This window comes from Oncorhynchus tshawytscha, linkage group LG02 (genome assembly GCF_018296145.1).
Source record: "Oncorhynchus tshawytscha isolate Ot180627B linkage group LG02, Otsh_v2.0, whole genome shotgun sequence".
In the NCBI taxonomy this organism is placed as follows: domain Eukaryota; kingdom Metazoa; phylum Chordata; class Actinopteri; order Salmoniformes; family Salmonidae; genus Oncorhynchus; species Oncorhynchus tshawytscha.
Window position 1 is genome coordinate 52,369,685 of NC_056430.1, and position 15,135 is coordinate 52,384,819.

The window sequence follows — 15,135 nt, forward strand, 5'->3', positions numbered from 1 at the left end:
ACAAAGTGAACCGTTTAGGTCAATAATATGCTGTTGGCTTTATAATCGTGAGAGAAATTGAAGTAGCTAGCTACTTTTTGTCCCTCATGCTAGCCTTTACAGCCAAATATCACTTCAGAAACGTCAAGATTAAAAAAAAATATATATACATGTATATATATATTTATTGATATGGCTGGCATTGTGGACCATTTCTCCCCTCTTGCTGCAGCTTTCACGCATCTAGAAATAACAGAGAAAGGCTGTGAAAAACAGCGTGCTGCGAACGTTCTAAAATGTTTTGTCAATAGTGCGTTTTTGTTTTGTTAAAAATAAATTGTCCTCGTGCACTGTTGCTCCTACGGCACTAATCTGGTTAGCATGCACCTTTTGGAGCTCTGCCCAAACAAGGCATTTGATTGGTTTGACGTGTTGCGAGGTGTCACTGATTTACACTGGGTTCTGACCCCTCTTTAACGGATTTCTGCCATGGAACTTCCCCAGGCTTCCCTTTTTTGGTTTGCAATGAGGCTACCCCAACCTTAACACTAAACCCCTAACCCTAAAACTAAACCTAACCCTTAACCCTGAAGCTAATTGTAACCCTAATTGTAACCCAAACCCTAAACCTAACCATTAAGCCTAAAATAGCCTTTTTTTCTTGTGGGGACCGGAAAAATGTCCTTTTCACTATTTTTGTGAGGACTTCTGGTACACACATACACACTACAAAAGATATGATACAAAGTATATGATGCCACCAAAGGTATGCTCACAGAATTAACAGAACTATGGGGCGGTTTCCTGGACACATATTAAACCTTATCCTGGACTAAAAAGCGTTTTCAATATTCTCCATTGAGTTTGCTTTTTAGTTGAAGACCAGGCTTAATCTGTGTCCCGGAAATGTGTCCCTATTTGTATTGTATTTCTTTGGGCCGGTTTCCCTGACACAGATTAAGACTAGTCATGGACTAAAAAGCACTTTGAATGGAGAATCTCCATTGAACATGCTTAATCTGTGTGCGGTAAACCGGCCCTACAGGTTTGCCCTCAATACATCTCCGATAGCCTCTCTCCATATACCATACATACGACACAATGACCACACCGCATCTGAGCATGAAGTACTTGACAATGATTTCAACAGCGACACACTCAAACTAATTTCACTGTCAAGGAGAGACGAGGGCTTTTGTCAAGCTCTTTCCCAGCCATATTCATTTCTATGCAAATGGTGTTGCTTCTTTTTATGTCATATCACCGTGTCTTACAAACCGTTATTCATGAGGTTAAAATTAATCGTTTTTCTTGGCAAGAAGTCTTGACAATATGGAAAGAAAGTGCTGTGCTCGATGTGAGCCTACCATATGCTCTTGAAATGAAGTTTCTAAATGTGTTATCGCTTTCAACTACAGTGGCCTTTAAAAGACTTAGTCGAGAAAATGTTTGAAGTAATAACCTTTTATTGACAGTACACTCTTAGAAAAAAGGGTTCCAAAAGGGTTCTTCTGCTGTCCCCATGGGAGAACCCTTTGTAGAACACTTTTAGGTTCTAGATATAACTTTTTTTTTTTTTTTTTTAAATAAGTGTACCTGTATACCTAAAGTAGAAATTCAAAACAGTTGAGTAGGCTGACTGGCCATTGACTTTTATTAAAATTAATATGTTGAATTTCTACATGAAAAATATACTTAATTAACAACAAAAGCACAATGACAACACATCCATATACACATGAATATGCCTGATTCTCTTATTATTATTATCTTCCAAATGAAATAAATTCAACTATGGAAAAATTGGGGGAAAATGTATTACTACGATATATCTATGTTGATACATACATTCTTTTAACAGGTAAATTATCTGGGACAAACTCCTTTAAAAAGACGGGCAACGTAACTCAAACAAACAACCATGAGAAAACCTAACTATAAAAAGATTGCGTCGCAGGGTGGAACATCAATACTTCCCCCACCCAAAGCAGCGGGGTGCAACATCAATACCTCCGCCACCCAACAGTAGGAACCATTCAGCATTCAAAACACAACATCACAGTTTGGTTCCTATCTATGGAAAGACATTATCTTCAGGCTATGCAGTGAAAATGCAAAGTGACACATTTCAGAGGCTCTGTGAAACGTTGGTCTGCATGCATTTTAAACTGCTAGCCACAGTTGTTCTCTTCAATTACACTGAAGAATAAGTAAGTTAAATCTAGCAAGTCATTAAAAAGCATGCATCATATTGCAGTAACTATATAATATCTTCATGCTGTTGAAATGCACTATGACTAAACTAGAGTGTCTTTTGATTCAAGCCATGTGATGAATTCTAGCTTTAAAAAAAAAAATCGCCATTGGCTTTTGCGAATCACTTTCATGTCTGCTGCTTTTGCTTTGCCCCCTTTTTTTCAAACAAACAGCACATTACGGTAATGACCAGTCTTAGTCGATGGCAGGGGCGCCATTCACCTTGAGCATGGCTGGGGGTTGGAGAATTTTGCATTTTTCAAACACCTGAAACAGCTTTTTGTGCAATCTAGAGCCATAATCATTATGCCTAATGCTGTCTGTACCTCCTGAACTGGTGGCAATTTTTTTTTTAAAGAAACTAAATATGCTTCTCTGTATCACTTCTAAAATATGGGTAAAAGATTTAAAGGAATCTGAGTCTTATTCAGCACATTTAGTAATTGCATGCTTTTTTAAAGTCTACCAACCTTGCCAGCAAGGCATGCCAGTTAAGATAGAGTAGCTAGCTTGTCTAACTAACTTGATTGATAGCCTGAAACAGCTCCTTGGTAGCTACCGTAGTTATGAGTTTGGGAGATTGGGAACCTACCTCGGCTAGCTGAAGCCAACTTCTTAACATTTCTAGGTGACTAGTAGTATTAAAGAGAAAAATATTATGTATATAAAGTACCAGTCAAAAGTTTGGACACACCTACTCATTCAAGGCTTTTTCTTTATTTGTACTATTTTCTACATTGTAGAATAATAGTGAAGACATTAAAACTATGAAATAACTAAATGGAATCATGTAGTAACCAAAAAAGTGTTAAGCAAATCAAAATATATGTTACATTTTAGTTTCTTGAAAGTAGCCACCCTTTGCCTTGATGACAGCTTTGTACACTCTTGGCATTCTCTCAACCAGCTTCATTAGGTAGCCAAGAGTGTGCAAAGCTGTCATCAAGGCGAAGGGAGGCTACTTTGAAAAATCTAAAATCTAAAATATATTTTGATTTGTTTAACACTTTTTGGGTTACTACATGATTCCATATGTGTTATTCATAGTGTTGATGTCTTCACTATAATTCTACAGTGTAGATAATAGTCAAAACAAAGAAAAACCGTTGAATGAGTAGGTGTGTGCAAACTTTTGACTGGTACATAAGAAAGATGCCGCAAGATGCTGTTTTAATGCAGTGTTCCGTGTCCGGTAGCTTTGAACCGAAACACTTGGATGAAATGTTGAATTTCTTGTCTTGAGGTTGTGTTGTGTGTATGTGGGGGCGGGATACATGGTCTGCTGCTAGTTAGTCAGTCATAATCCACCAGGATGCTACAGGAAAAAAAGAGAGGTTTAATTTGAGTTGGGGAAAAATGGGTAAATAACAATTCAATTCTAAAAGACCTGGGTTCAAATACTTGCTGGGCTTGATTGAGCTTTCCTGGCACATTGGAACCAAAATAATAATTGCAAAAGTCATTGTAAATAAGAATGTGTTCTTAACCGACTTGCATAGTTAAATAAAAATAGAAAATTGTGGAACCCGGGTCTGCCCCCATAGGGCAGGGATTATCAACTAGATTCAGCAGCGGGGTGTTATTTCTTGAGGTGATGGTCAGGGGGTTGGAACAATTACAAATGATTTGTAGACCATCTGAAACCATTTGTATTGTATTTTACCCCCTTTTTCTCCCCAATTTCGATCTTGTGTCATCGTTGCAACTCCCTAACGGGCTCGGGATAGAAGGTTGAGTCATGCGTCCTCTGAAACATGACGCCCAACTGCGCTTCTTAACACCCGCCCGCTTAACCCGGAAGCCAGCTGCACCAATGTGTCGGAGAAAACACTGTTCAACTGATAAGCGAACTCAGCCTGCAGGTGCCTGGCCCGCCACAAGGAGTCGCTAGAGCGAGATGAGCCAAATAATTCCCTGTCTTAGGTCAGTTAGGATCACCACTTTATTGTAAGAATGTGAAATGTCAGAATAATAGTAGAGAGAATTATTTACTTCAGATTTGATTTCTTTCATCACATTCCCAGTGGGTCAGAAGTTTACATACACTCAATTAGCAATTAGCGTGGTCCCATGGTGTTTATACTTGCTTACTATTGTTTGTACAGATGAACATGGTACCTTCAGGCACTTGGAAATTGCTCCCAAAGATGAACCAGACTCATGGAGGTCTAAAAAAAAATTCTGAGGTCTTTTCTTTTGATTTTCCCAAGATGTCAAGAAAGAGGCACTGAGTTTGAAGGTAGGCCTTGAAATACATCCACAGGTACACCTCCAATTTACTCAAATTATGTCAATTAGCCTATCAGAAGCTTCTAAAGCCATGACAACATTTTCTGGAATTTTCCAAGCTGTTTAAAGGCACCGTTAACTTAGTGTATGTAATCTTCTGACCCACTGGAATTGTGATAGTGAATTATAAGTGAAATAATCTGTCTGTGAACAATTGTTGAAAAAATGACTTGTGTCATGCACAAAGTAGATGTCCTAACCGACTTGCCAAAACAATAGTTTGTTAACAAGAAATTTGTGGAGTGGTTGAAAAACGAGTTTTAATGACTCCAACCTCAGTGTATGCAAGCTTCCGACTTCAACTGTAGAGCTCTCTATTATGTGTGGGAACAGTTTTCTAAAATGAAAATGATTTGTAGCTGATTGGCTGGTGTTTTTACAGTCTTATGTCGGTGTGGGGGGGGTGGGCGGATAAACAAAATCCCCCCGGGCCAAATTTGGGGAATCCTGCCAGTTGGGGAACCCTGCCATAGGGAGTATGTCTTGTTCCCAAGACATACTTAAGCTACTGTAATCGCTCAAAGACCAGTGTGAAACGATGTACTAGCCTCAGGACATTTTATTGTGTAGGTTTTGGGTCTTTTGAGCAATAATGTGAAAACATTTGCAGCAGGAAAACACAAGTGATACTGTAAATATAGGTAGGTATTGAATCGAACACAAACACACATGGACACACACCCTTGAGTTTACCTGGGAGCAGCATGGTAGACACAAGCTCAGAATCCTCCAATGTATCAATGACACAGCGCTGGAATTTCTTACTGGCATTGGACTGCAGGTGGCTTGGGAATGACAGGAACACAGCAACAAGCAATAGACTTGACATTACAGTAAGACAACCATCCTTATTAACAATATTGAATAGTGGAACGGCTTAGTTAGTAAACAACATTACATAATAAGACTTTGCACTGAAGATATGCACATCAATTTATGAGAAAATGTAAATGAGCATACTATTGAATGCAAAGACATTAAAACGCAAATATTGCAGTATCAGTTTGAGCTATACTGCAGATGGCATACTGTATATATTGGTGTGTATGAATCAACCCTGAGAAATGGTGTGTATGTGTGTGTCATGACATGACATGAGATGGGCCATCTGCTCATCATCAGTGGAGAGAGCTTCCATCAGCGAGATGAGCAGCCTGCCAGTGTCACACACACACACCTCATCCAGGAGATACGATCCTGCCAAAACTCATACATTATGTAGCACGACTGTCCCTCGAGCTTCTGGATAGACACACTAAGAAAGAGAGAGAAAGAGAAAGAGAGAGAGAGAGAGAAAGAGAGAGAGAGATCGAAAGAGAGAAAGGAAAGAGCGCAAGGGAGTTGAAGTTAGCATCTGGCCCAATCAGTAAATAAGATCTCATTTGCATTAAAGGAGCCCTTACGGCACGAATTCATCATGATGCATAACTGTGGCTGTTTTTTTGAAAGTCTTTTAATGGATCAATCAATGTTACCTATGAAAAAGTTTGTCACTAATTCTTAGGAACTTTTGGAAAGTATTATGCATGCCATCGTTGGGATCTAATAGAACAATCCCAATGGTGAGACATTTTCTATCATCTAGGAATAGGCTTTCCTGCCAAGGTGATTTGACCAGGAAAAACTCTTGGCCTTAGTTAAAAAAATTTTCTGGCCAGGTCACGTGAATCAATTGGTGGTGAGTCGCGTGCCCTGCATTGCCCTGTGCCAAGCCACTGTGCTTTGGGGTCTAAGCCGGGTAACTGTAATGCACTTTATACTGATGTAAAAAAAAAAAAGGTCTTGATAAAATAAGTTTGATTTGCTTGATTTGACTCACTGCAAGTTGTCGCTGTGGTTGGACGTGGCGTCCACATAGCTCTTGAGCAGCTTCTGGAACTCCTCGTGGTCCTCCGTTGCCGCCATCTGCGTCTGCACCAGCAGGATGTTCTGTTAGCACGGCGACCACAAGGAAACGCAACATTTACCTACATTTCCATTTTGATCATTTAGCTTAGACTCCTTTACAGAGCAACTTAAGCAACCCAATAACTACAATTAGCTGCAAAAAATGGCGACCTCAAAGCAAGTACGCAAGATTGTCATTTTAGGTGGCTAATTTAGTTGATGCCTTGCTTATGTACATAAGGTATAACTTAGGATTTACAGTCAGGGCATTCAACTAAGGTAGGTAAGACAACCAGATATCAGTTATCTCAAGAAAAAAGGTATTTAAAAAAAGCAGCTATCGGCAAATAAGAAAAGATTAATGCAAGAAAGACAGGAACAGTAAGGTGTTTGTGAGATTACATCACATGCTCCTCTGAGCTCCTGTACCCGAGCTCTAGGCAAGACACAGGTTTTAGAAGCAGATAGGGGAGTGTTTTTTTTTTTTAGCCTGTGAGAGGAAACTCAATGTGCGAATGATAAATCTGAAGGGCTCCTGTGAAAAATTGGAGGTGTTCTGCAGGTGTTACAGTCACACAGGGGCGGATGCTGATGTGAATTCATTTTGGATTGCGTCATGTGCGGCCCACTTTGAAAAACAAAAACAAATTGACACTGTAAAAAATGGGGTGTATGTGGAAACTTAAAAAGAAGAGCTACACGGACGTACTTTTATTGGATAACTGTGCCGTTAAAGTCCAATGACTGGCCTAAGTTGCCCCTGAGGGTATTAATAAAGTTGTATTGAACTGAATCGAATTTAGAGAAACAACAGTCATCACTCACAGATTTGTATGTACTGGCCAGCGTATCTTCTTTCAGAGGTTCCAACTTTGGACCCTGAAAAGACCATTGGAAACCTAGTTATAATGGTCAAACTCACATTGACCAGGACGTGAATAATTCCCAGTTTCAAAAGCATTTTTTCTTCCAAATACTTTAGCTCTGCTTGTATGAGCTTTCCAGACACAATGGAATAGTCCCAAAAGTGTAAACCACACCCATATGGCTCAATCAAACTCAATCTGAAAAGAAAAGAAATACTACTTGAACCCAAGTCTGACTAGAATATAATTATCTCATGCAGGTATATACTATAATTATCCAATACATTGCATCATTGACACACATTCTGACTAGAGTTCATATCCAACCCCTGTCTGTACATTGGCAACCCTCTATTTCTATCCAACCATGAGACAAAGCAATAAGCTATAATATTCCATTTTATTAGCTCACTGCAAAGGGAATGAGAATCTGTGAATCCGATTGATATTGCACTAGGTACATGCTGCAGGTTATGAATTGCTCTGATATTGCAGTGTAGATTGACAAACTAGAAAGAGACAGAGAGAGTGAGAGACTGACTGGCTGGCAGACAGACAGACAGATAGGTGATAGAGACAGCATAGGGAGTTAAAGTAAGAGAGAGCGACAAAGGGGAGATAGGAGAAAGGTAGGAGCAGCACGGAGCAATATTGCGAGACGTAAAGGCGCGGTCAGGATGAGATATACCCAGGACAGTTCCGTACCTGCCACTCCAGCTTGTCCAATAGCTGCTGGAGCCTGTTGATCTGGGAGCACCAGTGGTCATCAATCTCCATGTTCACTCCTAGAGAAAAACACACATGCACACCCACATAGATCCTATTAAATTAGTTCTAAGAGTGATCCTGGTTAACATCATTAATGTAACAGTCTTGCTATCGTCCCTCTCCTTGCCCCAATCTGGGCTCGAACTAGGGCCCCTTGGAACACATCAACTGTCTCCCACGATGCATCTTCACCTATCGCTCCACAAAAGCCACGGCCCTCGCAGAGCAAGGGAAACAACTACAAGGTCTCAGAGCGAGTGACGTCACCGATTGAAATGCCACTAGCTCGCACCGCTAACTAGCTAGCCATTTCCCAGCAGTTACACTAGCATTGATATTACCTGTAGTGAGGATGCCTGAGTAGGGGTGGGTAGGGGAGAGGCACATGTTCTTCTGAAACTTGCCGCCACATCGTCTGCTGTTTCTCTGCGCTGAGGGATGCTCCGCCACCTCCACCGCTCTCCTGAAAACAGACAGAATGAAAAAAAGGAAGAGGAATAAAAGTTTAAAAAAAGAAAGGTGACTGTCAGAGAGGTGAGGAAAGGAGCGATGGCGCTGGTCACAATTGACGAAGATAGAGGAGGAATAACATATAGAGAGGAGAGGAGGTAGAGAACAATATCAGAAAAGAAGAGAACATTTTGAGAACGATGACAGAAGGCGGTAGCGGCAGTACATTGGCCGAACCAAAACACAACAAAGAAGAGTCGAAGCCGTTTTGTGGATAGCTCCAAATACAAGCCCGACATTGTAATTACCCCCATGGGTAGTGTAGGACATGGTATTGACTGCTCAGTGGTGACACTAACACTTCAAAATCAAAGATGAAGTGTGTGTGTGTGCCCATCTGAGTCTGGTTGAGTCTTTGTGCCTCTGTGTTTGTGTGTGACAGAGTAGATGGATGGAGAGTTGCTGTTTGTGTGTGTGTGTATCTCCCCTACATTTATAACCTCTGTTCTTGTCCATCTCAGTGACTCCTTCTCGCTCTGACACCCCTCCCTCTGTATCTCTCCCCTCTTCTCTCTCTCTTCCTTGTCTCGCTCCCCCTTTCACTCTCTTTCTATAACTCACCCCCCCCCAAATCGACTTCATTATGGCCAATAAACAATATGCTGATGCCCAGAGGAGCACCACAGTAGACTCCACAATACTGGGCTGCCCAGAGTCTGCTTCCCAAGTGACACCATATTCTCTACTGTACAATGTGCCCTACTTTTGACAGGGGCCCATTGGGCTAAGGTCAAAAGTAGCGCACTACGTAGGGAATAAGGTGCAACGGCTCTGCACATTGCCATCTGTCACTGGCTATCTGTGTCAATGTTTAACCATCCCAATAGGAGTGCTCCATGCTGGACAAATGAATAGGTCCACTTAAACAGTAGAGAGGACAGCATGATACAATGATCCATTTAATTACCACAATTATGTGTATTTGACCAGTGTCCTGATGCATTCATGACACAAAAAGAAAGTTGCCGGCTACTCATTACTGCACTATCCACCCATATAATCCACCCAGAAGTACCCAGTACACAGCAAATGTTCATGACATGTTTTAGAGAACACCGTTTAAATGAAACCGTCTCACATCAGTTCGCAGGATGTTGTGTATGATAGCTTTTTTCTGTAGACTGAAAAGCAGGGGCGTCACCCCCCCCCCAACCCGCATTCTTCCTAGTAAGTGGTTAACTCCAAGATGCACCTCGGAGAAAAGATATGCTAGGCAGGACGCTAGATACTGTAGCGCATGCAGACAGTATCGCCAATGGAGGAGAGAGAGTGTCGCGTGACACAGTGTTTGATTTGATTTTAGCTGCCGGTGATGGGCAGGAAGTATGTTTGTAAATTAATTTCATGTAGCCTATTAACTCCTTCTAGATGAAAAAATAAAACCAAAATGTTTTGTTGTTTCTCAGTAATACTAGCCACCTAGCAATTTTATAATTCAGCTAACAAGCTAGATAGCTTCCCAATCTCTCAAACTCATAACTAGCTATCAATAAAGTTAGAGTAGCTTGTCTAACAATCTTAGCTGGCATGCCTGACGCAAAGTTGCTAGACTTTAGAAAATACAAAATAATTTCTTTAAAAATGGTTTACCTATCCCCAAAGCCGAGGGAGTGTATGACTGGGACAGTTCTCCTGCTTGGCAAGGTAGAAGCCCCAAAGGGCACTACAGCACGTAGAACACTACCGCAGATGAAAAGAAAAGAGGACACAGTATCCGGCTGTACTAGGAGTGTGTGTGTATACAGTATGTGTATGTGTCTCTCTCTGTATGTGTGTGTGTGTCTCTATCTCCTCTACATCTTTAACCCTTCTATCTGTGTTTGTCCATCTCAGTGACTCCTTCTCACTCTGCCCCCCCTCCCTCTCTGTGTGAGTCTCTCTCAATCACTCTCTCTCCCCTCTTCCTCTCCGTCTCTCTCTCATCCTTTCTCTATATCCCCCACCCCCTCTCTCTAGTCTCTCTACCCCCATTTGCTTTCTTTCTGTGTAGCATCCCCCCAAATGTCAACATCATGAGGTGGTGCTATAGTGTTTAGTAGTGAGGTGGTGCCATAGTGTTTAGTAGTGAGGTGGTGTAATAGTGTTTAGTAGTGAGGTGGTGTAATAGTGTTTAGTAGTGAGGTGGTGTAATAGTGTTTAGTAGTGAGGTGGTGCTATAGTGTTTAGTAGTGAGGTGGTGCCATAGTGTTTAGTAGTGAGGTGGTGTAATAGTGTTTAGTAGTGAGGTGGTGTAATAGTGTTTAGTAGTGAGGTGGTGTAATAGTGTTTAGTAGTGAGGTGGTGCTATAGTGTTTAGTAGTGGGGTGGTGCTATAGTGTTTAGTAGTGAGGTGGTGCTATAGTGTTTAGTAGTGAGGTGGTGTAATAGTGTTTAGTAGTGAGGTGGTGCTATAGTGTTTTGTAGTGGGGTTGTGACATAGTGTTTAGTAGTGGGGTGGTGCCATAGTGTTTAGTAGTGAGGTGGTGCCATAGTGTTTAGTAGTGAGGTGGTGCTATAGTGTTTAGTAGTGAGGTAGTGCAATAGTGTTTAGTAGTGAGGTGGAGCTATAGTGTTTAGTAGTGAGGTGGTGTAATAGTGTTTAGTAGTGAGGTGGTGCTATAGTGTTTAGTAGTGAGGTGGTGTAATAGTGTTTAGTAGTGAGGTGGTGCTATAGTGTTTAGTAGTGGGGTGGTGACATAGTGTTTAGTAGTGGGGTGGTGCCATAGTGTTTAGTAGTGAGGTGGTGCTATAGTGTTTAGTAGTGAGGTGGTGCTATAGTGTTTAGTAGTGGGGTGGTGCTATAGTGTTTAGTACTGAGGTGGTGCTATATTGTTTAGTAGTGAGGTGGTGCTATGGTGTTTAGTAGTGAGGTGGTGCCATAGTGTTTAGTACTGAGGTGCAGCTGGCGTGGTGTTGAGTCATGAGGTGCCGTTGTGTATCAGAGACTGAGTACTGAGTAATAAGATGGCTACTGCCATAGTGTTTAGGTGTGTTGAGCACTAGCGACTTACGGTGCGGGCCTGCTCTGCTCTTCCACGGCCTCCATGGCACACTGCAGGGACATTTGGAGAGAGAGCAGCTGGCTGGAGGTCTCCCTCAGCATGAAGCGGGTCACAAACTGTCCCAGCACAGAGGAGTCCTGGTACTCCTAACAAAGGAGAGGAGATGGAGGGAAGGTAGATGTGGTTGTGGAGAGAGAGAAAACGAGAGAGAGAGAGAGAGAGAACAGGTTGGCAACCTTTACTCGGAGAGCCCATATCAATTCTAAGAGCTGTTGAGCTCATTACAGCTAAGGCCGTATAGTAACAGCTACCAAAGGTCATTACACGTTTTACTCAAATTAATTTTTTACTTTTCACCGCATACATGATTCTTGGCCTTTTTGAATATTGTCCATGGAATGGTTTTCATACAATACCAGCTATTCTAAATGTAACTAGCGGGAGACTCCTAACAAGAATGCAATTGTAATTGGACCCTGGTCAAAAGTGGTGCACTATATGATGAATAGGGTGCAATTTGGGAGGCAACCCTTGCTATATCCGTTTTGGTTCCAGGTAGAACTCTTTTGGGTTCCATGTAGAACCCTCTGTATAATGGGTTCTACCTGAAACCAAAAGGGTTCTACGTTGAACCAAAAAAGGTTCTTCAAAGGGTTCTCTTATGGGGACAGCCGAAGAACCCTTTAAGGTTCTAGATAGCATCTTTCTTTCTAAGTGTACTGTTGATAAATACCAAGGGGGAATTCTAGTCTAGGGCCTTGGTGGTGATATTTGTGACAACTGCTAACAATTGCTAGCAAAGCAAAAACCTCTAAGGATTTTCCTTCTGACAACGTATAAGGAAGTGAATGGAAGAATGGGGCTTTAATTGTGACAGGATGCATAATTATGCAGTAACAGCCCCCTCTTTTCTAACAGGGATCGCTGTTTTTTCTCATTCCTTCACTGATGTGCTTCACTGATTCCTGGGCTGGCCAATGTTGAAACTTTTTTAAATGGCTCAGAGATTTTCTCTCTGCTCCCCTTCAATATCATCTATAATTTTCAGTAGGAAAAAACATTGATTTCAAAAGTTTAACAAACCATACAACTCTATGCACAATGACTACTTTGAACAGTACGTTTACAAAAAATACCAAGTGTAGATGCAATTTGGCCCGCAGGTGATTTTATCTGCCCAGAGACATATGTGATCGTATATAAATAGAAGCAAGATTTAAAATTATTATGTTTTAAATCAAATATTATAACGTTTTTGTTCTTCTTGCGGTCTCTTTTGCAGTTTAGAAATTATTTGTATTTATGTTTGACCCGGGGCTGAATCTAGTCGATGATCCCTAATATAGACCGTAATATGATGGTAATGAATGCAGATATGCTTGGCTTGACTATTTCAACACCAGTATTGTTGCTGGACTCATCACTTTTACGAGGCACACTAGCTAGATTCCTTTGCACAGAGGCATCTATTTTTTTTCTTCTCAAAGTCAAAACTAGCCCCTAGTCAATGGACTGGAGCAATTACTGTTCATAATACAATACATACAGTTGAATTCGGAAGTTTACATACACTTAGGTTGGAGTCATTAAAACTTGTTTTTCAACCACTCCACAAATTTCATGTTAACAAACTATAGTTTTGGCAAGTCTGTTAGGACATCTACTTTGCGCCTGACACAAGTAATTTTTCCAACAATTGTTTACAGGCAGATTATTTCATCTATAATTCACTGCATCACAGTTCCAGTGGGTCAGAAGTTTAGATACACTAAGTTGACTGTGTCTTTAAACAGGTTGGTAAATTCTATAAAATTATGTCATGGATTTAGAAGCTTCTGATAGGCTAATTGACATAATTTGAGTCAATTGGGGGTGTACCTGTGGATGTATTTCAAGGCCTACCTTCAAACTCAAGTGCTTCTTTCTTGACATCATGGGAAAATTAAAAGAAATCAGCCAAGACCTCAGAAAAAAATTGAAGACCTTCACAAGTCTGGTTCATCCTTGGGAGCAATTTCCAAACGTTTAACCCATGTTCATCTGTACAAACAATAGTACGCAAGTATAAACACCATGGGACCACACAGCCGTCATACCGCTCAGGAAGGAGATGCGTTCTGTCTCCAAGAGATGAACGTACTTTGGTGTGAAAAGTGCAAATCAATCCCAGAACAACAGCAAAGGACCTTGTGAAGATCCTAGAGGAAACAGGTAAAAAAGTATCTATATCCATAGTAAACCGAGTCCTATATTTACATAACCTGAAAGGCCGCTCAGCAAGGAAGAAGCCACTGCTCCAAAACTACCATAAAAAAGCCAGACTACGGTTTGCAACTGCACATGGGGACAAAGATCGTACTTTTTGGAGAAATGTCCTCTGGTCTGATGAAACAAAAATAGTCCATAATGACCATCGTTATGTTTGGAGGAAAGAGGGGGAGGCTTGCAAGCCCAGGAACACCATCCCAACCGTGAAGCATGGTGGTGGCAGCATCATGTTGTTTGGGTGCTTTGCTGCAGGAGGGACTGGTGCACTTCACAAAATAGATGGCATCATGAGGCAGGAAAATTATGGATATATTGAAGCAGCATCTCAAGACATCAGTCAGGAAGTTAAAGCTTGATCGCAAATGAGTCTTCCAAATGGACAATGACCCCAAGCATACTTCGAAAGTTGTGGAAAAATGGCTTAAGGTCAACAGTCAAGGTGTTGGAGTGGCCATCACAAAGCCTTGACCTCAATCCAATAGAACATTTTTGGGCAGAACTGAAAAAGCGTGTGCGAGCAAGGAAGCCTACACACCTGACTCAGTTACAGCAGCTCTGTCAGGAGGAATGGGCCAAAATTCACCCAACTTATTGTGGGAAGCTTGTGGAAGGATACCAAAAACGTTTAACCCAAGTTAAACAATGTAAAGGCAATGCTACCAAATACTAATTGAGTGTATGTAAACGTCTGACCCACTGGGAATGTGATGAAAGAAATAAAAGCTGAAATAAATCATTCTCTCTACTATTATTCTGACATTTTACATTCTTAAAATAAAGTGGTGATCCTAACTGACCTAAGACAGGGGATTTTTACTCGGATTGAATGTCAGGAATTGTGAAAAACTGTATTTGGCTAAGGTGTATGTAAACTTCCGACTTCAACTGTTGGTAGGGTATATTCTGTAGCCTATATCATAGGGTATGTTCTAAAGCCTTTATCTATCCTATAGACTATCCCTTGAGTTGGTATTCTCAATTCCCCCACCTTGGGGGAAAAAAGTGTGGGAGTTCTCACTGACCACCAGCAAAAATAAAACCTATTTATATTTTGCGTATAACTGCTTTTCACACTACTTTTGGATTATAATTGGATTGTAAGGCTCATATGAATGTCCTGCTTAATTTAATGTTTGTGTCATCATTGCAAATCAACTGCATTATACTTTTTTTTAAAACACTTAAAATGGTAAAATGGTTCTTTGGCTAGCTTTGCTACAGTCTATGTCCATGAGCGTTAGCATTCTAGCTAACAACTGCGACAATCAAAAATAGGTATTTAGCAACGATCACAACCAAATATAATCTTAGCGACCGTTCAAGCAATAATC

At 41.0% G+C, this 15,135-nt stretch overlaps 1 protein-coding gene across 4 annotated transcripts in view; it reads right to left on the reverse strand.

Annotated features, from left to right (window-relative positions):
• Window positions 1-3,306: 3,306 nt before the first annotated feature.
• The window catches only part of LOC112267226 (N-terminal EF-hand calcium-binding protein 1), a 59,913-nt gene continuing 48,084 nt past the window's right edge, over window positions 3,307-15,135 (reverse strand). The window contains exons 6-13 of one of the 4 annotated variants that reach the window (XM_024445459.2): window positions 11,546-11,682; window positions 8,387-8,508; window positions 7,983-8,062; window positions 7,237-7,290; window positions 6,344-6,435; window positions 5,702-5,779; window positions 5,218-5,309; window positions 3,307-3,550 (exon numbers count right to left, since the gene is read on the reverse strand). In XM_024445459.2, the coding sequence (XP_024301227.1) occupies window positions 3,525-3,550; window positions 5,218-5,309; window positions 5,702-5,779; window positions 6,344-6,435; window positions 7,237-7,290; window positions 7,983-8,062; window positions 8,387-8,508; window positions 11,546-11,682 (681 nt within the window). In that variant the 3' untranslated portion in view covers window positions 3,307-3,524. Of the gene's footprint in view, window positions 3,551-5,217; window positions 5,310-5,701; window positions 5,780-6,343; window positions 6,454-7,236; window positions 7,291-7,982; window positions 8,063-8,386; window positions 8,509-11,545; window positions 11,683-15,135 lie in introns of all 4 variants that reach the window. The other 3 variants (XM_024445462.2, XM_024445451.2, XM_024445470.2) reach the window with 3 other exon arrangements.